Genomic DNA, 20,185 nt, shown 5'->3' on the forward strand with positions numbered 1-20,185 from the left:
GGTGGCGGACCCCTCAGGAAACAGGAGCCACGTGAGGGCCCTCGGTCAGTTCCCAGTTCCACAGGGTGGGGAGGCCAGAGGCTGCGCACAGAGGGACGGGCGGGAGCCCTACCGCAGAAGCCGGGCTTCCTCCAGCGCACGTGGATGCGCCGCGCGCACAGTCCTGGGCGTAGCTGGCCAAGGTGGGGCACGCGGCCTCCAGCCGCTCCTCCCGCCCACTGCCCGCCGGGGCCGCAGCAGAGTAGGCAAAGGGGCAGGCCTCGTGGTACTCAGCAGGGGGCACCTGCCAAAACGGGACAGCCCCTCAGCCAACCAGCCTTCTCCAGTACTCACCAGCGCCTCCCTCCTCTTGCTTCCAAAACGCCCTGGTTTATAACCAAACAGGTGAACACTGCAAGGGACCTTAGAGATAATATATAGGAGCCTCCCAGAGGGGGCGCCCTGACCGACGGCCCAAAGCAATTTGGTGGCTGGACCAGGTGCCCCCTTTGGCACCTCCCCGGCACTCCCCCTTCCCACCCCTCCAGTGCCTGATGCCACCTCCACCCCCACCTGTACCTGGGCATGGCATTCCCTGCATGGACCGTCCAGCAGCTGATGGCACACATCCTGGGCTGCAGCCTGGTGGTGCAGTGGTTAAGAATCCGCCTGCCAATGCAGGGGACACGGGTTCGAGCCCTGGTCCGGGAAGATCCCACATGCCACGGAGCAACTAAGCCCGTGTGCCACAACTACTGAGCCTGCGCTCTAGAGCCTGAGAGCCACAACTACTGAAGCCTGCGCGCCTATAGCCTGTGCTCCGCAACAAGAGAAGCCACCTTAATGAGAGGCCTGCGCACCGCAATGAAAAGTAGCCCCTGCTCGCTGCAACTAAAAAAAAAGAAAGCCCACATGCAGCAACGAAGACCCAATGCATCCAAAAATAAATAAATAAATACATTAATTAATTAATTAATTTTAAAAAAAGTTCTAACTGCCCCTCGGGGGAGCAGGTGACGGCCGGGGCTGTGCCTTTCCCGCAGGCTGGGGTCTGTGGACCCACCTGGGAGTTTGTGGCTGGACCAGCTGTGGCAGGGCTGGGAGCAGCCACCCCGCCAGCTGTGTCCCCAAGACCAGGCACCGCACGCCTCCAGGCTTCCCACAGAAGCGTTAGCTGAGCCTGCCCTCGGCTGGCACAGCCATGTGGCAAAGCAGTGGCCCTCAAGGCTGGCTTCGGCAAGGGCTGTGGTGGGTAGAAAGAGAGAATGGGCAGAGCCAGACGGTCAGCCTGGACCGGACTTCCCTCCCCAGGCAGCCTGCCACCTCCAGGAAACCCCGGATCTGGGCTAATCTCAGGCGCCTACCCAGGGTGCAGTGGGTGCCCCCCCCCAGCCTGGGCAGCAAGCCCTCACCGTCTGGTTCCATGCAGCAGGCCTGGTTTCCGGGGGCCTGGGTCCACCAGATAGGGGGAGGGGAGAAGATGTTAGCGTTCAGCCCCATCCCTGGGAATGGCCTGGGACATTCAATCTGGTCACCTACTCTCTGAGAGGCTTTATCATGTAATTTTCCCTTCTTGGTCTCAATTTCCAAAGCTAGAATGATCTCGGGAAGGCGGACTGAAGGGTACGGGGAGCAGGCATCATGACTCTCCCTGCGCTGCCCACGGAAGTGCCCACTCATCCACCACCCCCACCCCTACCCCCCGCCCCTCTGGAGCCCACCCACGACCTGCTTCCCAAATGCCCGCTTCTCCAGGTCACCACTCAGTCCTCCCCTACTCTAAGGATGTCACCCCACGGCTCTCTCCTGCTCGGCAGCCAGCCCAGGCTCCACGTCACTCACTTGTAGATGGGACACGGCCTCGCATGGCCACTCCAGGTCAAGTCCAGCCGCCACCCCCGGCGCTGGTAATGATGGGGGCTGGTGCAGGGCACCAGGTCCTCCTGACGGGGGGTTACTTCCTCCTCCACCAGGATGGTCTCTGTCCGCTTACACCACTGCCTGCCCATAGATGGGGACCGACAGCTGCGGCCACCATCCCCATCTGTCCGAGAGGCCCTATCCTGTGACCCCACTCCCAGTGGAGAGTTAGTTAACTGAGGAGCAGGCTAAGTTAAGCAGGCTGAGAGAAGGGGGGCGCGGGAAGGAGTCTGGCTGCCCCAGAGGGTCCTCGGCCTGGGGCAGGAGGAGAAGGATCTTAGTCCGAGGGGCCCCAGGGTGGGCTGCTTACCCATTAGCCAGTGCCCATGCCGTCCCAGAGAGGAGGGCAGGGAGCAGCATGGCGACCCCCAGGTCACCTTTGGGGGCTGTGAGGCTTTGGGGAGCCAATGCTGTGGCAGGTGAGCAGAGGCCAGGGCTGGCCTCCCCAGCCCCACACTGCTGCTACTGCAGCCTGGGGTCAGTGTGTCCAAGGCAGCCTGAGACAGCGAGCGTGAGGCCCGTGGCACTGGGGAGGCTTTATCTCAGCCCCATGCCCTGGAGCACCAGCTGCCCAGAACCAGATTGGACCTGCCTACACATCACACAGTCGCCTCAGAGGCCAGTTCTCCCTGGAAACAAACCCCTTCCTGGTGTGTGTGTGTGTGTGTGTGTGTGTGTGTGTGTGAGTGATGGGGGGGTCCGTGTGTCCCAGGTCACAGCCAGACATACTGGGCCTCTGAGAGTGCACACTCTCAGGCCCTACCACCAATGAACGTGGACGGGGCAAACCACACTCTCTTTCTGGGACTCGATTTCCTTACCAGTAAAAACCTCAGGGGCCTCCCAGGGAATCACAGGTGGGACAGGGGCTCCATGAATACTTTGAAATTGTGTGGGTGCATGTTTTTCTGATGACAGTTCCATAACTTTTATTAGATTCTCAAGGGGGGCCGTGACCCCACAATAGTGTTAAGAGTCACAGGGCCACGGCCTTCCAGCCCTCAAATCCTGAGTGTACGATCCTCTCCCCTGTCCCCTTCCTGATTCTCCTGCCCCCTCTCCTACCAAGCACTCCAGAAACGAGGGTCAGTCAGCGGAAGGAATGGGGTTTCCAGGGCGATTGGACTGTTTGCGGACAGAGGTATGACGTGCGCCCTTCCCTCTGTGCAGTCTGACTTCTTACTGAGGGTGATCATGTGTGCCTGGCTGGGTCCACCCTGCTCTCCTAGGGTCCCTGGGATCCAGAACCAGGAAGCCCAGACAGGGGAACGAGAGCCAGCCTCAGGGAGGAGTGCCTGGGCTAGCAAGTGTGGGGGGCAGGAGGCAGAGGGGCCCGCAGCCGGCTCCCCCAGCCCTGCAGGCAAGACAACCGGATGGGATAATCCGAGCAGAGCATCCGGTTGGAAGAGGGTTGGGCAGCAGCTCGCTCCCCAGGGGAATCCTGGTTATATCCTGGTTACCGGTTACCAGCTCCGAGGACACCCAGGCTGGAAGGTAGCCTGGGCCTCAGATCGAGTAACCCTCCAACCCCTAAACCTGATGTGCCTCCAAGCATCCCACACAGTCACCCCACCTGTGGTGGGCAGGGTCGGGGGGAGGCTGCCGGGAACCAGAGCCCTGCCAGGCATTCTTCTGGGCCGACCCTTGGTCCTGGGCCAGGAGAAGGTGCAGTGAATCCCTCAGGGAGCTCTCGGATGGGGTCCTCGGAAAGGTCCAGGGTCAGGCCGTGGACACCCAGCTGTTCCCAGCCTCTCACACATGCACACCCGGACACTCTCGCTCTGGCACCTAACACACACTCGCACTGCAGGTCTTACAGGGACAGACGGAGGTGCTTGTGCCCCATCCTGGCACACAGTGATGTGTTCTGCTCCCAGGGCCGTCCTGCAGCCTGGTGAGCGGGCCAGACACTGAGCGGCTGAAGCAGCCCATACAGAAGGTAGAAGAGCCCTCCACAGCCGATTCCGAGGCACCCTGTGCTCTTTCCGGGTACCACTCATCCTAAGCATCAACAAATGCTGATGTGCCCCTGCTGCATGCCGTGCTTCTCTGTGCCCTGGTATCCCCTCCAGGTGGGCCAGGGGAGGCTGCTCTTCACACCGAGTCATCCCCACCCCTCCCCGAAAAGCCACACGTGGATTGGGGAGAAATACAAGTCACATCCTTCTCTCTAAAGAGGGCAGGAGGGAGGAAGCTGGAACCCAGAGGAGATGGGAGAAAGAGATTAGAGAGGGAGGCCCGGAATAACCAGCCCACATTTCAGATGGAGGAGGACGGGATATGGGGAGCTTTCAGGGGTGGGGGTGCCCAAGTGGCAAAGCTGAAGAGAAACATCACAACCAGGGGCAGGGATGTCTGAGGGCTGAGGGCACCCCTCCACACCCGACTGGCAGAGGTTTCCAGCCGGGTGGGAGGATCCGCTCCCCACCACGCCCAGGGGACTCTCCCCTCTGGTCAGCAGCGGCTCTCCAGGATGCCGCCGCCGTGGGGAGTCTTCACCCCATCCGACTCCGGTCTCACCCCCGACGCCTCCTCGCCAGCCCTGCCTTTTCCCAGGTGACCTGGTTCAAAGCCCCCACCCCAATTTCTACTTCGAAGGTCACGTTCTTAGCAGGCACTGGGGCCCAGCCTGGTCTCCTTCGGGCTCTCCTCACCGCCCCCAAGGGATCCGGCTCCCGCGGTGGGTCTAAGATCGGTGGGGGGCGGGGGGGGGTACGGGTCTGGGTGGATCCGAGTGGGATCAGGGTGGAGAGCGGGGGCAGGGCCGCAGTTTCCCAGACCGACCCCACCGACCGACAGTCGGGGACTCGATCCCACCGCGGGGAGCGCGGCGCAGACACATTCCGGCCGGCACTTGCGATTCAAAGACAGCAGCGCAGACACTCGCTCCCTTCCCCTTAACAGGCCCCCTCCTTTTCCCCCCAACTCCACACCGCCCCCCGACGCCCCGCGCTCCACCTTTCCCCTGGCTCCTCCCTCCGCGCCTGCCGGCACCCTCCCTCGCAGCCCGAGTGCCCTTCCTCCCTGCCTCCTCTCCCTCCTCCACCCCTTCCCCCCCCCCCCCCCCGCACTCCTCTCCTTCCCGACCCCTTCCCCTCCCCCGTCCTTAGCTCCCACTTTCCATCACCTACTGCGGGCCGTCGTTCCTCCAGAGCCTCACCTGCCCGCCTAACCCGCTGGGCACCCTCTCCACTCCTGGGCACCCTGTCCCCGACCTCCCCCACTGGCTGCCCCGCTGCCCCCTCCCGCCTCCTCGCTCCCCTCCCCCTCCCGGGCGCCGCTTCCCCGCTCCCGCTCCCGCTCCCTCCGCGTCTTTTCCTCTCCCCTCCCCGCGAAGTTTCGGGGCTGTCAGTCTGTCAGTCTCCGGGCAGCCCGCACCCGGACTGCAGGCGGCGGGCGCCATCGCGAGCCGAGCCCGCGGGGGCAGGAGGCCGGGGCGCCGGGGTCCGGGCGGCAGCGGGGAGACCGTGGAGGCGCCCGGGGCGGGCGCTCCGCCGCTTCCCCGCCACACCCGCACTCGCAGCCACCGCCCGTGCGGCGCAGGTGACAGCCCCGGGGGTGCGGGCGCCCCGAGCGCAGGAGGGGTGGGGTGGGGCTGGAGGGGGAGCGAGGGCAGAGGAGCGGCGAGGGCCGGAGAAGGGAGGGGTGGGACCGGGGAGGAGGGCCGGCTGGGGGGTCAGGGCTTCCAGGAGAGCGGAGAGCCGGCATCCAGAGGGATGGGCGGGGGCTGGGGAGAGGGGGCCGGGTGGGAGTCAGGTGGGAAGGGGTGGGAGGCCCCCGAGGGCAGGGAGTGGGGCGTCTCAGGAGAGGGGGAGGGAGTGTGGGAGGGGGCCGAGGGGCCGGGGAGGGAGTCGAGGCGCGGGGATCGGGCGTTTGGGAGGGGCGCGAGAAGGGCGCTGACAGGTGAGCCCGGGAGCCGGGAGGGGGTCGGGACCTGGAGTGAGCTCCAGGCGGAGGGGCTCCGGGGGACAGACGGAGGCGGGGAGGGGGGGTGGGAGGGGTCTGCGCGAGAGGAAAACTTGGGAGGGGTGAGAAGTCAGTGGGGAGCAGAAATGGGGAACGGAGCCCCGGAGAGGCAGGGGAGGGGACGTGGAGGTGGGTTGGGAGGCAGGGGCGGGGAGGGCAGGGCCGGTGAGGCAGTCGGAGTGAGCGCGGAGCCTCAGACCCGAGGCTTGGTGGGGGCCGGGCGACTAGGCGGGAGCTCGGGGCGGGGGGGGGGCGGACTGGAAGGGGGAGGGGAAGAGCAGTTCTGGGGAGTGGGGACCAGGAAGGAAGGGAAGCGAGAGCCTGCTGGGGAGGCAGAGGGGGAAGGGAGACGGGGCCTCGGAGGGGAAGGAGAGCTGCAGGAGGGAAGGAGGGAGGGAGGGAGGGAGAGGGTGGTGTGGGGAGAGGAGGAGGAGGGCTGGGGAGCGGGGGGGGCGGGAGGGAACTGAGGTGAAGAGAGGAAAGGAAACCAGAGTGGGGGAGGAGAGGGAGAGGGGAGGGGAGAGCCGGGAGGAGGAGGGCGGTGTTGGGGAGGAAGGAAAAGAGGAGGGGGAAAGGAAGGGAGAGGGTGTGCGGCCGGGGAGGGGGAAGGAGCCGGGGGAGAACCGGGAGGGTAGGGAAAGGCGGCCCTGAGCCTGGGGAGGGGGAGGGGAGCTCTGCCGCGGAGGCTGCCCCAGCGGCGGGTCAGGGGGGCGGTGGCTGCGGAGGGCACACCCGAGGGGGCCGAGAGGGGTTGGCAGGCAGGCCGTGGGCAGGGGGAGGAGCCGGAGGGGCGGGGCAGGGGGCGGGGCTGGAGAGCCAGCCGGCTTCCGCGGGGAGAGAGGGCGGAAGGCGGAGGGAGCGGGAGAGGGGAGGGGTGGAGGGAAGGCTGCCAGAGAGACTGGGGGGGAGGGGAGTCTGCTGGGGGAGGGGCAGGGGACCCGCTGGAGGAGGAGCCGCGAAGGCGGCTCGAGGGCCGGGTGTCCGAGCCTGGGAAAGCCCCGCGGGGGAGGGGCGATGGTTGGGAGGTAGGGTTTTGGGGAGGTGAAGCCAGAGTTATTCCTGCCTCCGGTGAGGACCCTCCTCCGAGGGCCTCCCCACCAGTTGCCCAGTAGCGATCCTCACCTCCGCCCCTAGGCTGGCTCCTATTTCACCGGCTCCTGCAATGACAGCTGGAGGGCCTAGGAGACGAAGTTCCCCGCTCTCCCCTCTGGTCTCCCACCCTCCACCCTCTCCCCAGAGAATCGGTTGATTCCTGACACCCCCAGGCAAGGGCCCTGGCGGGTGAGGAGCGCTGAAGGGCTGGTGCTGGCTCTGAGAGACCTGCAGGTGAGGGTGGCAGGCTGATTTCCGGAGCTGACCTGAGCTTAGCTTGCAGAAATGGCTTCAAGGCCTTCGCCTTGGTCCACCTTCAAAGGTCTCTGCTTTCTGAAATCCACGTTCCCTCATCTCCCTCACCTGTACCTGAGGGCATCACCTCTGGAGCTCCTGGAGATGGCTGACGGGGAGAGATTGGGCAGAGCCAGGACCCAGGTGGAAGCTGTCTGAGAAGAATCTGAACAAGGCTGTCTTTCTCCTTAGGGTCTGTGGCCGGATCCCCAGGAGGAGTTATCCTGGGTTGCCATGAGGGAGACCTTCGAGGCCCTCAGGTCCCTGGGTGAGCCAGCAGAACTGAAGGGACTTGGATGGGGGGCGGGGGAGTAGGATTCAAGAACATACTACGCCTGCTGCTTCCCTAATTCAGACAGCAGAGCATGCTCAGGAGGCTGCAACCCTGATACCCCAGAGACCCTGGGAGCCTTTCTTTAGGGCAGCATCCTTTTCGGCTTCATCAGGAAGAAGGCCTGGTTCATGTTGGAGGTGGTGCTAGTACTCACAGAACACCAGGATATTTAAATCTCTTCTCTCTCTTCCTTCCGTCGCCTGTCCTTGACGCAGTGCAAGGGGGCTGAGGTCGATACCTGGCCAAGCCACTGCAGGGCCTGGCTGTCCCTTGTCCTTGCTAGTTAGAGACCCTTCCTTCCTGAGCACATGGGGAAAACCCATGGGGTGGGCTGGGAAGGGGAAGGCCCCCATCTTTGATCACCTCTTCTGTACTTTGTGCTTTACTTGGACCCATCCTTTTGCCTGTAACAGGACTCTCTGTGGGACAGCCGGAGATGGCCCCCCAAAGTGAGCCTGGGGAAGAGTCCCACAATGCCCAGGAACAGATGTCCCCTCCCTGGGAAGAGAGAGCGCTGGGCAAATGCTCAGGTAAGTAAGTGGGGACCACGGAAGGTGGCTCAGGGTGGAGTCTTCCTTCCTTTGTTCGTCAGGTATTTATTGAGCACCTACTAAGTGCCCCATGCTATTCTAGATATTCAGGATACCTCAGTGACCAAGGAGACAAAGATCCCTACCTTCCAGGAGCTTAATCCTAGTGAGGGCAGAGGGTCAACAGACAACAAATGTAGAAATAAGTGTACTTATAACCTGTGTTAGAAGAGGAGAGGCTATGTGCTTTGGGGGTGTAAAGCAGGGTGAGGGAGCCTGAGAGCACTGCAGGTAGGGGTGGGGCAGGCTGGAGGATTAAATAGTGGGGTGAAAGTAGGCCTCATTGGGAAAGTAAGATTGGAAAGAGGTGAGGGAGGCAGCTAAGCAGATATGGGGAGAAGATGCCTAAGGCAGGCGTGGACCTGGCTTTCTGACACCCCGATCTTCTCTAATGATTTTCCTTGGAACTGGAGTCCATCTGGTGGCTGGGAGGTTCCCCATCTCCCCTCCTAGGAGCCTCATGTAAGCCTCAGGGCAGGGACCCTTCCTTGCTTCCACTATCTTACACACACATATTCCAGAAACTCCTCACAGCTGTGGCTCTTGCAACCTGCACGGCCTTAGCAGCTGCCCTGCTTGAAGGAGCCTGAGGCTGCCCTGGGGCAGCTGGGAATTCAGCCCCTGCAGGTATGATGTGGGATGCAATCCTGCCGGTGGGGCTGGGACCGGGGTCTCAAAAGCCCCTGCTTCCTAGCGCCAGTGGGGAGCTCTGTCCACCTCTGATGTCTGCGGCATCCTTGAGGTAGCCTGTTCTCTGCCAGGGCGCGAGGCCCCCAGACCAGAGGAAGGTGCCCACACTGAACAAGCTGAAGCTCCCTGCAGAGGAGGCCGGGCATGTGCACCACGGAAGGCTGAGCCCATGGGCTCCTGCCCAGGTGAGTGTTCCCAGCTTTCCATCCCACTAGGGGGCCAGGCGGAGGGAGCAGGGGTCTGCCAGCTCCCGAGCTGCTATCTGAGGAGGCAGCCACCCCGGGCCCTACCAACCCAAGATGAATCAGGCCCTGGCACCTTTCTGCTGTAGAGCTTCAGCACGCAGAGGGAATTCTACATCCACAGACAACAGGAATCAGAGAGGCCGGCCCCCAAAGAGAAACACACTCTCACCTCAACATCCTCCAGGAGTCTTAACTTCCCAGCCTGTCTCCCCCAGTCAAAGTTCATTCCTGTTGACAACTTGAATTATGATTCCCAGGAAGACATATGGCGTTGATCAACCTTTTCATTGTCTCTCCCCAGACATGCTCCTTCCCCCAGATCTCCACTGATCTCGGTGCTATGCAAATGCTCCAAATCTGTTGTATTTGACGCATCTCCCCCATACGCAAGGCGATCAAACAGTTCGTTCTCTCTCCACAGTCCTACCCATCACTTCCTTCCACTACCACCAGCTTTATCACCTTCTGCCTGAGTGATGTCACTTATTCCACAAGGGCTTATTTAGTGCCCACTAGGTCCAGGCTGTGTTAGGTAGAGCGGGAAGAGAGGGGCTCTAGAGTGACACAGTCCTGGTTTGAATCCTTGCTCCACATTTTTTGGCTGAGTGATCTTGGATTAGGCTAGAGGAGCCTCAGTTTGTTCACGAGAAATAAGAGTAACTTCTGCACAGGGGTTTTTGTGAAGGTTTGTGAGAGTGTATATACAGTGCTTCATCTGCAGTTGGCACTCAGTACATGAGGCAATCCTCATTTTTATTAGACGCGTAAAGAAACAGAACACAAGATGTCTGCCCTCCAGAAACTGAAATCTGATACCGATATGAGCTAGAATAAAGAATTAAAAGCACAAATAACAATAAAGGCATGTCACAAAGAAGTGTAAAAGTGTCAACAGTTAAGTGTTTATATGAGATCCTCGTGCGTTGGATTTGTCCAAGACTTTGTTGATTTGTGCTCCATATTGAGAGAGGTGTAGACTTCAGCTTGGATGAGAGTGAGGGTGGAGGATGGGAAAACATTCTAGGCTGGGAAGAGACTTCGAACTAGGGAAGTTGACACGTGACTGGGGTTACAGAAGACCAGCTTGCCTGAAGTGAGGGGTTTATGCCTGGGAGTATTAAGAGAGTTGGACTAGGTTGGCGTGAGCCTCAGATGCAGCTAGAACTTACTTTATCCTCTAAATAATAGGGAGCTATGGATGGTTCTTCAGTAGAAGAATGGCACAATGAAAATGAAAGCGATATCACAGTATGATAAATAGTTGTTTGGAACTGATGGATGGGTAAAAGAAACTAGGAGTAAATCTAATTGTGATAGTCGATGTGTAATGTAACCAAGGTTCAGGCTATTACAGACTTTTAGAGCCAGACAGGACCTCCGATCAGCTGGTACAAAGGTTCTCAAACAAGAATCACTTTGGGAGCTTGAAAGAAAGAGAACAGATTCACTGGCCCGGCTCCCATAGATGCATTTTGTGAAAGTTGCCCAGGAGATTATGACATGGCACCAGATTTAGGAACCATGAACTGGTCCAACCTTTACGCCTAAGCAAGCTAACAAACTTAGTTCAAAGAGATTAAGTGACTCAACCATGGTCACACTGCTGCTTAGTGGCAGAGGAGAACCCAAGGGGACACTCCCGGTCTGGGTCCTGAGCTCCTTCCTCTTGGCTGGGCCATTGCAGTGCCCAAGAGGGGCAAAGCTCCAGGGGAACCCATCTCCAACCTGCTCCCTAAGAGGGCCCTCCCTGCTTCTCCAGCGGTGGCACCATCCGTTGGTCCCCCAAGTCCTGTAAACTCAATCCTCTTCTTAAACTGGGATTTCCCACCTGGCCCTGTGAACGCAGCAGTGAAGGGAGTAGGAGCAGGGGGAGCCTTTGAGAAACCACAGGAAGGAAGGCCAAGGTACTCAGTGGCCACTGGGGAGGAGCTAGAGAGCAAGGGGGGCGTCCAAGGTGAAAGTCAAGGTTCCAAGTCCAGCCCGCTGGGAGAAGGAGGCTGTAGACCTACTGTTGACATCAGCGGGGTAGATCTGGGAAGGTGGGGTGTTTGGCGGTAAGCCTGCTGAGCTGTAGCCAATTCGCAGGACACGCAGGGGAGTTGCTCAGCTGGAGAGGAGAGGTTGAGGTTCCAGAACAGAAAGATCTGGGGGGACCACGTGGACACATGAGCCAGGACAGGAACCTGAGGACTGAAGCTTGAGGGAGAGTAAGGGGAGGCTACTCCAGAGGCAGGGAGGCAGGCAAACCGGGGCGAAAGCGTCCCCGCAGCAGACAGCCCAGGAGGAGGGCTTGCAGTGATCTTTGGGTTTGGTCATTCCCAGGAATTTCCCAGTGGAAAGAGCAGAAGCTAGACTTCAGGGCTCCAGGAAGTGGCGGTAGTATTGGCAAATAAGCGGCGCATAAATAAACGTGGGGCTTAACAGACTCGCCTTGTTTTGATCTTTCAGGGGAGGAGTGGATGCTTCGGAAGGTGAAGGTGGAGGAGGAGGTTCGGCAGGCGGAAGAGGAGGGGGAATGGCCCCAGCGTCTGTCTTTACTCCCCAGCCCCTTCCCCGCACCTGACCTGGGGCCTCTGGCCGCCGCCTACAAGCTGGAGCCGGGGGCCCCAGGGCCACTGGGTGGGCTCGCGCTGGCGGGGTGGGTCCCGACCTCGGAGAAGCCCTATGGCTGCGGGGAGTGTGAGCGCCGCTTCCGGGACCAGCTGACTCTGCGGCTGCACCAGCGGCTGCACCGCGGCGAGGGCCCTTGCGCCTGCCCGGACTGCGGCCGCAGCTTCACGCAGCGCGCGCACATGCTGGTGCACGAGCGCAGCCACCGCGGCGAGCGGCCCTTCCCGTGCTCCGAGTGCGGCAAGCGCTTCAGCAAGAAGGCCCACCTGACTCGCCACCTGCGCACGCACACGGGCGAGCGGCCCTACCCGTGCGCAGAGTGCGGCAAGCGCTTCAGCCAGAAGATACACCTGGGCTCGCACCAGAAGACGCACACGGGCGAGCGGCCCTTCCCCTGCCCCGAGTGCGAGAAGCGCTTTCGCAAGAAGACGCACCTGATCCGCCACCAGCGCATCCACACGGGCGAGAGGCCGTACCAGTGCGCGCAGTGCGGGCGCAGCTTCACGCACAAGCAACACCTGGTGCGGCACCAGAGGGTCCACGAGGCGGCCGGCCGCGCCCCGTCCTCCCCCGACGCGCCCTTCTCGCCCACGTCCCCTGCCCCGTCCCCCACTCCGTCCCCTCCCGGGCCCAAGCCTTTCTCCTGCTCCGACTGCGGCCTGAGCTTCGGCTGGAAGAAGAACCTCGCCATGCACCAGCGTCTGCACCGCGGCGAGGGGCGCCCTTTCGGGTGCGACGAGTGCGCACTGGGCGCCGCCGTGGACCCCGCCGCTGCCACCGAGCCCTTGGCCTGCGCGCCCCCGGGCGCTCCCGCGAGCCAGCGGTCCTTCCTCTGCCCGGACTGCGGGCGCGCCTTCGCCCACGGGCAGCACCTGGCGCGGCACCGGCGGGTGCACACGGGCGAACGGCCCTTCGCCTGCGCGCAGTGCGGCCGCCGCTTCGGCTCGCGGCCCAACCTGGTGGCCCACTCCAGGGCCCACAGCGGCGCCAGGCCCTTCGCCTGCGCGCAGTGCGGCCGCCGCTTCAGCCGCAAGTCGCACCTGGGCCGCCACCAGGCGGTGCACACAGGCAGTCGGCCCCACGCCTGTGCCGTGTGCGCCCGCAGCTTCAGCTCCAAAACCAACCTGGTCCGTCACCAGGCCGTCCACACGGGTTCCCGCCCCTTCTCCTGCCCTCAGTGCGGCAAGAGCTTCAGCCGCAAGACCCACCTGGCGCGACACCAGCGCATCCACGGCGGCACCGCCGCCGACCCGACCTCCGAATCTGACCTCTTGGCTCCCGCCTGGCCCACTCCCACCGAGGGGGCGGCATCCCCTCTCTTTTTCTGAGCCTCGTTCTAGGCCGGACCCTGCCTTTGCCTTCTTTTGTTCCCTGGTTCCGGAGACCCATGCCCAACGACATCTCCTGGGCGGAGGAGCACGACGGCCTGGACAGCCTCTGGCCATTTTCCTTCCCTCTCTGTCTTGCTGGGGAGAAGTCTGGAAAGGATAACCGGCTTTGACATTCTGGGACAAAAACAGAGCTGAGAGTGAATCCTTGCTAGGAACAGTTTAGGCCGAGTTCCTGGAAATCTCCCACCCAGAGACCCCATCGGAAAGCAGACATTTCCCGGACCACTCCTGACCAAAGACTGAGTCAGGAACCCCTACGAGGGAGGGAAAGAATGGTGATCTGTGTACTGAAAGTTTCATTAAAATTGCAATCTGAAGGTTCTGGGGCTGTGAAATGAGTTGGGGGGATGGAACCCCAGACTTTTCTCATCCACTCACTCACGTTAATCCACACACAGACACCCCTTCCCTTCCTATCCTGCGTGAGCTAAATTTAGCCAGCTGCTGGTAATGGGCTTTATCAAATCAAAATATGATCCAGCTAATTGCTAAATCACCATCTTGCTCCCTGCCTTTAGCTCAAATTGACAAGGAAGAAACATCAGTATACATTTCTCATGCCAGGTGTCAAAGGCTAGAACAGTAGGGAATGCAAAGAGAGGGGACAGGGTGCCCCTGGCCACTCCTATGGGGACGGCGTGCCACCAAGGGCTCTGGAGCTCCAGGGCTCTGCCTCTGTTTGCAGCTCTCCCAAGGGGATCTCAGAACAGCAGCCCCACCTGCCACTCTGCCTGGCAGCAGGAGGAAGGACGTTAGTGACAGATGAAGGTTGCTTTCGCATCACACTTTCCCATAGCTTCTCTCTTTATGATGGGTGCAGACGTTTCTGTAGCCGTGCTTCCCCAGCCTAGACTGGCAGGAGAGCTGGGCTGGCTGGCAGTGACAGGGAGGGGTAGGATGATGGGGGAACGTGTTGGACTTGGAGGGAGAAGTCTTACCTTTGACCTTTCCTCAGCTTCTTGTAGGACTTGCGGCAGAGTCCTCATTTTCCTGGGCCTCTGCTTTCTCATTAAAATAAGATTGCTGATGTTGATGAGGGCTGAGGCTTTTTTCCCAATTCTAATGGCACTATCACCAAAAGTAACCCTAGCAAATATTTACTGGGCGCCTACTATGTGCCAAGCCCTGCACTAGGCACTGGGAAACAATAGTAAGCAAGACAGACAGGTCCCTGCCCTCACAGAGCTTGCAGGAAAAACCTGAGGAGTGCGGGGTTAGGGCCAGCACAGAGGGCTTCGGGAGTGGCGTCCCAAATTCAGGAAAAGTCAAAGGAGGTTCCCAGGATGAGGACACCTGTAAAGTGAGCCCTGAAGGATGGGAGCAAATAGCAAGTGGGTAGCCCCTCCTCCTGGTCCTTTTCCTGGGTTCCCACCGCCTTCCTATCCCAGTCTTATAAGTCCAACTGGTCTGAATATGCAAGACCTGGGAAATCTTAGGTGGCACCCAGCCCCCCAGCCATTCTGGTGATGACCGTTGTGCTGGGGGAGGTGGAGAAAGACGAAGAGCCAGGCTGCCCTTCTGAGTCAGAGCACAGTAGTGAACAGAGGACAGTGCCTCTTGCCTGCTTGGGGCTTCAAGACCGTCCCCACGGCTTAGCTGGCTCTTTCAAGCACCCACACCAATGAACTGGCACCCAACGCGCACACGTGCTCCACTCCTAAGTTGTTGCCTTCCCACTTTGAGAAGGAGGGGAAATGGTCAGCGAAGGAGCCAGCCTGGTGTGTTTTAAATACAGGTTCCCCCAGCTATCCTAAAGTAGAACGTCCCTATGAAAGCTTCCATAAGCTGAAACATCGTAAAGTGGAGAAGCAATCACTTTAGGACACATCTTGCTAATGGATGCACAGAACAGATAGAGAAGAAGCACAGGTGCTCACAGACACAGTTCAAAGCTTTGGTGGCTTGATGCTGGCATGCTGGGTGTGGTTCCCAGGAAGGAGCTTTGCAGGGTCTCTCTCGCTGCTTGGGGTATGCTGCCCCTATAGGGGCAAAACAAATGCTGGATGCTATTTTCACTTTTCATAAAAGCAAAAATCCTCTTCAGGTTCCTTGCAGTTAGCGAAAGCAGGTACTAATGTAGGTCTTTCATAAAAGTGAAGTGGCGTAATTCGAACTTTCAAAAAGCAGGAGATCCCTGTAAACCCCACAGCCGGTGCGCTTTGTATCAGAAAATATTCAGATGCTCCAAATGTCCCTATTTTCCATCTAGGTAACACTATGCTTGGGAAACTAAGTTAGTGATAAAGAGGCTGTTTGGCAGGGATGGAATCAGAACAAAATGAAGTAGGTAGACTCAGAGCCTTAATCCAGGCTTTAGTGAAGTCTGCCTATCACATAATTAGTAAGACAAAGAACTTTCCGTGTGGCCTCCTCCTGTATCTCCTTCCTCTCCATCTGCAGGGTTGGACGAGAACGGCCAGTTAGAGTGACCTGCCAGACATCCCTGTGAATCTTGTCAGAAAGATTCCAGATGTTCCCCTGGCTCGGCCGGCTGGCTCAGGAGGCAGGGAGACAGGCATTGCAATCCTCCACCCAGAAGGACTGGTGAGCTTTGGAGTCTACCCAGCCTTGCGTAAACGTTGTAGGGAATTGAACAGAAGATCTTGTTCTTGCGCACAGTCCAGATATAAGACAAGCAGCTGGTTGCTTTGGGGCCCAGAATGCTGGGTGCTCTGGGACACTCCGAAGAAGAAAAAGCCAAGATCCCTGACTCACAAACCTAAACCTTAGATGGGAGAGAGGTTTGAGTTTCATAAAACACCTGGACCATCACATGTGGTGGTCTGGGCGCAGGTGTTCTATTCTATTCTTCAGGATACAGGTATTGGAGGAGTTCAGAGAAAGGGGAGGGCCTGAGCTGGAACAGTCAGGGATGGCTTTGCCAGGAGGAGGGTCCTGGTGAGTCTGGAAGGTGGCTACAACTGGAAGAGACCAAGAGGAGGTGGGAGGAACCAGGAGGAACTGGGAACCATTAAGTGCTAAACCTTATGTGGAGGCGCCGGACTGCAGGGGATCAGGTATTTGCACACAGTTTGAGATGAGAACAGGTCATCCAGCTCAGGGCCAGTGCAGAGGGAACTCACATCTCCAGGGCGCCCTGTTCCAGGTCCTCTGCCAGCGAGGCATCGAGCAATCAGGACGCCCTTCTCCCACAGCCCTTCACCGAGCCGGTCCCAGCACTACACCTCCCCGTGTGAGCCACCCCAAAAGAAACTATCGAGGGACGAGGGACCGGGCAGGCAGTACGAAAAGGGGTTGTTGTTATTACCGCTAATCATAATGGTAGCTAATATTTACCTAATACTTGCTATGTGCTGGGGCCTGACCTGAGTTCTTTACATATATATTAACACAGCCAAAACTCACAATAACTACCATTATTATCCCCATTTTATAGATGTGGAAACTGAGCACAGAGCAATTAGGCCATTTGAACAAGGTCATTCCTTCCTTCCTTCATTCATTCAACAAACATGTATAGAGTACCTGCTTGTGTGTCTGACACTGTTCGATGCTGGGAATAGTAATAATAGTTATAAACGAAAATGTGTCCAGTACTTACTCTGTGCTAAGTACACCACAAATTAAGGGCTTTACAAGTCTTGCTCTGTTTTTCTTCCCGCCACCCTATGAGCGGGCATCATTGTCCTTAGTCAAGTGTTTCTGATGAGGTAAAAGAAGCTCAGAGAGTCTAAGTTACTTGCACAAGTCACACAGCATATGTGATGAAAGCGACCCAGTGGTCTGATCCTAGAGCCCGTACTTAAAAAAAGCACATTTTACGTTCCCACCAACAGTGCACAAGGGTTGCATTTCTCCTCGCCAACCCTTGTTGTTTTCTGTTCTTTTCATAGTAGCCACTCTAACAGGTGTGCGGTGATCTCTCTTTGTGGTTTTGACTTGCATTTCCCTAGAGCCTGTATAGTTAAACACCGAGCTCGGTGTCCTTGCAGAGAGGACCCTCGACGTTCCTGGTCCTCAGGGTGCTCAGTGGATGGATCTAGTGATCAGGGTGGAAGGGAAGCATGCGAAGGGCCATGGGGTGAAGGGTGAAGAGCGATGACGTACACGTGGAGGGTCGGGAGGGGTCTCTGGAAGGTGGGGTGACTTGCTGAGATCTCACCTCCTTGGACTGGGCTCTCGGCCAGCCGGGTACTATGGTCACATCCACTCACCGTGTTAAGGAGTGTCTGTATCCTGGGAGAGGGAAAGGGGTTCCTGCCCCTGGGCCCAAGGCAGCAAGCCACACTTCCAGGGGGCAGACCCCTGAGAAAAAGCAGGAAGCAACTGAAAGCAAGCTCGTGTATCGGTTGCAGAATGTTCCCTTTCCAGAAGTGATGGTGAATTACGGAGTCACCCTGAGGCGGGGATATGGGAGTCGGTAGGAAAGGGTGGCTGTCAGCTGTAACCGGCTCGCAACTGGGACAAGAGCCTGTATCACAGGCTTTAGCGACACCGCCCAGCGCAGCCCATCTCCGGGCCCCAGTGTCTGAGAATCGCCTGTCTGTTGCCTGCCTGCCTTCCCTGCCCCACAGGCCTCTCCCCTGCACGCACGGGGGGCGGCGGGGTAGGGGGCTGAAAAACTGGGTCTGTGCTAAGGGACTCCTTCACCAAAGGCGCTGTGTTTGTTTCCTAGGGGCCGTGGAACAAAGCACCACACAAGGAGAATGGAAGACAGCAGACATTTATCCTCTCAGTTCTGGAGGCCGAAAGTCCAAAATCAAGGTGTGGGCAGGGCCACGTTCCCTCCGAAGGTTCTGGGGTGGGTCTGTTCCAGGCCTCCCTCCCAGCTTCTGGTGTTGCTGGCAACACTTGCTATTCCTTTTTTTTTTTTTTTTTTTAATTTATTATTTATTTTTGACTGTGTTGGGGCTTCGTTTCTGTGCGAGGGCTTTCTCTAGTTGCGGCAAGCGGGGGCCACTCTTCATCGCGGTGCGCAGGCCTCTCACTATTGCGGCCTCTCTTGTTGCGGAGCACAGGCTCCAGACGCGCAGGCTCAGTAGTTGTGGCACACGGGCTTAGTTGCTCCACGGCATGTGGGATCTTCCCAGACCAGGGCTCGAACCCGTGTCCCCTGCATTGGCAGGCAGATTCTCAACCACTGCGCCATCAGGGAAGCCCCAACGCTTGCTATTCTTGACTTGTAGCCTCGTCTGTCCAACCACTGCCTCCTGTGCTCACGTGGCCTTTCCTGTGTGTGTGTGTCTGTCTCTGTCTCTCTTCTCTTCTTATAAGGACCCAGTCATATTGGATTAGGGCCACCCCAGTGACCTCATCTTAACTGGACTGCATCTGTAGAGACCCAATTTCCAGATAAGGTCACAGTCCCAGGTCCCAGGGTGAGGACTTCAGCCTATCTCTTTAGGGGACACATTTCAACCCATCGCAGAGAACATCACGGAGATACTGTGTCAACACTGGAGGAGGAGAGACTGAAATGCAGGCTCCCGGTGTTGGGAGGGGATGGGCTGGCTCCAACTCGGAGGGAACGGGGCACAAGCAGCACAGCCCTGATCAGACTCGACTTGCGCTCCCCAGAGCTCTTGCTTCCACGTGGCAGGCTGGAGATACATCAGAGTGTTCAGAAAAGCTCAGCGATAATAACAGAAATGTCTCTTCGTGTTCCTTTCTTCTACAGTACTGTTTTAAATTGATATTTTCTTACTTCTAAAACAGTAAAATAGCTTTGACATGACTGTAAACAAAGAAAAAGCACAGTTGACTTCTAGGAGACTGTAGGAGCAGCTGAGAACTGAGCTATCTTCATTCAAACGTGACTGTTTTGTTTAGCGTCTCTGAAAACTGCGTGCGTGTGTTTGCGCGCGCGCATGCACGTGCCTATTCTAGGGTTTATTTGTGGGGAGACCTAAGATGGAGGAACGGCCTGGGGCTGATTGTGCCTTGAGGGGTAAGTGGGTTTGAAGGGCAGGGGGTGCAGTTCAGAGAAATGGGCTGCGCTGGGGTGGGGGGGCTTTTGCACAGCATCTGGAGGGAGAGAGGATGGGCAGACTGAAGCGGGATGAATTGGTCTGCAATAGTGAACATTTTTTCTGCCCCAGGAGACTCAAAAACCCTCCTCGGAGTTGTGGTGGGACCTGGCATAGTGTGGTCACAGCGTGGCAGATGCCCTTCGGGAGGAAAGTAATTCCAAGGACCTGGTGGAGAGCTTCACCCCACCTTAGGGTGGGAGAAACAAACTACTCCACCTTATTGGTATTTTGTTAACCAGAGACAAGTCGGTATTTCACAATCAGGGGTGACTCCCCTGTTGCAGATGGGTGACATCCTATCCTTTCCTGGGAGCAGTAATCTGGGGAAAGGCTGCAGAGCGCTGTGCTGTGGCCTCAGGTGGTGGAGAAGCTGGGGGTCCTCACGACAGGGCATTGCCGTCACACGGAGCTTGAGAGGAGGCTTTTAGGAGACACTTTCTCAACTACCCGACAGAGAACAGAGTTCCAGGCGAGGAGGAGGTCAGCCTCGTGGCAGGGACGTTCTTGGTCAATACCAGGACCCGGATTTACACCATAGGCTTACGTAACATCATTACATAAGGTCATTAGGGGCATTTCAAGCGGATTCTGCTTTAGGCTCTTCAGATGCCGGACCTGGGCTCCCCTATAGCCCGGCCAGGCAGCTCCTTTCCCTCACTGAGTTTCTCCGCTCAAGGTTTCCCTGGAGGGCTTTCAGGGCCCCTGAGACTCGGCCCTGTGGCCCAGCTTCCCCCCAGAAGGGCTGTGTCTTGGTGGATGAGGCAAACTCTCTCCGAGTAGCTGGTCCTCGGATCGTCTCCTCCGGGACGCGGGCCCGCGCATCCGCGGCGCGCTTATACTCCCCACGCTGACTGGTCCTCGCTGCGCGGCTGCCCAAGCCCAGGCTTGCCGACCGCCTGGACTACTGCTACCTCCTCCCATCAGGTCTGGCCTCCAGCTCCTCCCACTTTCCAATGTATCCTCCAACTGGTAGGGGGGTCTTGCTTTTAGCTTGTGATGCCCCAGCCTAAAACTTTCATTCATTTCCTACAGTTTAAACGCACCTTCTTCACTAGGCTCATCCAAATTCGCAGCAGTTGGTGCG

The 20,185-nt window shown here is 58.5% G+C and overlaps 2 protein-coding genes across 8 annotated transcripts in view; one reads left to right on the forward strand and one right to left on the reverse strand.

The window, feature by feature from the left end:
• The window catches only part of LOC118901170 (SCO-spondin-like), a 49,793-nt gene extending 47,349 nt beyond the window's left edge, over positions 1–2,444 (reverse strand). Inside the window, 8 exon segments of the mRNA XM_036864260.1 lie at positions 113–157; positions 160–283; positions 559–614; positions 1,043–1,222; positions 1,344–1,365; positions 1,368–1,428; positions 1,822–1,980; positions 2,210–2,444. Of these exon segments, the coding sequence (XP_036720155.1) occupies positions 113–157; positions 160–283; positions 559–614; positions 1,043–1,222; positions 1,344–1,365; positions 1,368–1,428; positions 1,822–1,980; positions 2,210–2,259 (697 nt within the window). The 5' untranslated portion in view covers positions 2,260–2,444.
• A 2,593-nt stretch (positions 2,445–5,037) lies between these two features.
• On the forward strand, positions 5,038–13,448 carry ZNF467 (zinc finger protein 467). 7 transcript variants are annotated; one of them, XM_036864517.1, is made up of 6 exons: positions 5,150–5,442; positions 7,000–7,191; positions 7,444–7,519; positions 7,999–8,115; positions 8,937–9,050; positions 11,559–13,447. In XM_036864517.1, the coding sequence occupies exons 3-6, from the start codon at positions 7,486–7,488 to the stop codon at positions 13,046–13,048; spliced, it is 1,755 nt and encodes a 584-aa protein (XP_036720412.1). In that variant the 5' UTR covers positions 5,150–5,442; positions 7,000–7,191; positions 7,444–7,485; the 3' UTR covers positions 13,049–13,447. The 7 variants fall into 7 exon arrangements, with proteins under 7 accessions (XP_036720415.1, XP_036720412.1, XP_036720413.1 ...); XM_036864520.1 differs by lacking the exon at positions 7,000–7,191 and having other exon boundaries at positions 5,038–5,442; positions 11,559–13,448; XM_036864518.1 differs by lacking the exons at positions 5,150–5,442; positions 7,000–7,191 and adding an exon at positions 5,783–5,802.
• Positions 13,449–20,185: the final 6,737 nt, after the last annotated feature.

Source organism: Balaenoptera musculus, chromosome 9 (genome assembly GCF_009873245.2).
Source record: "Balaenoptera musculus isolate JJ_BM4_2016_0621 chromosome 9, mBalMus1.pri.v3, whole genome shotgun sequence".
In the NCBI taxonomy this organism is placed as follows: Eukaryota; Metazoa; Chordata; class Mammalia; order Artiodactyla; family Balaenopteridae; genus Balaenoptera; species Balaenoptera musculus.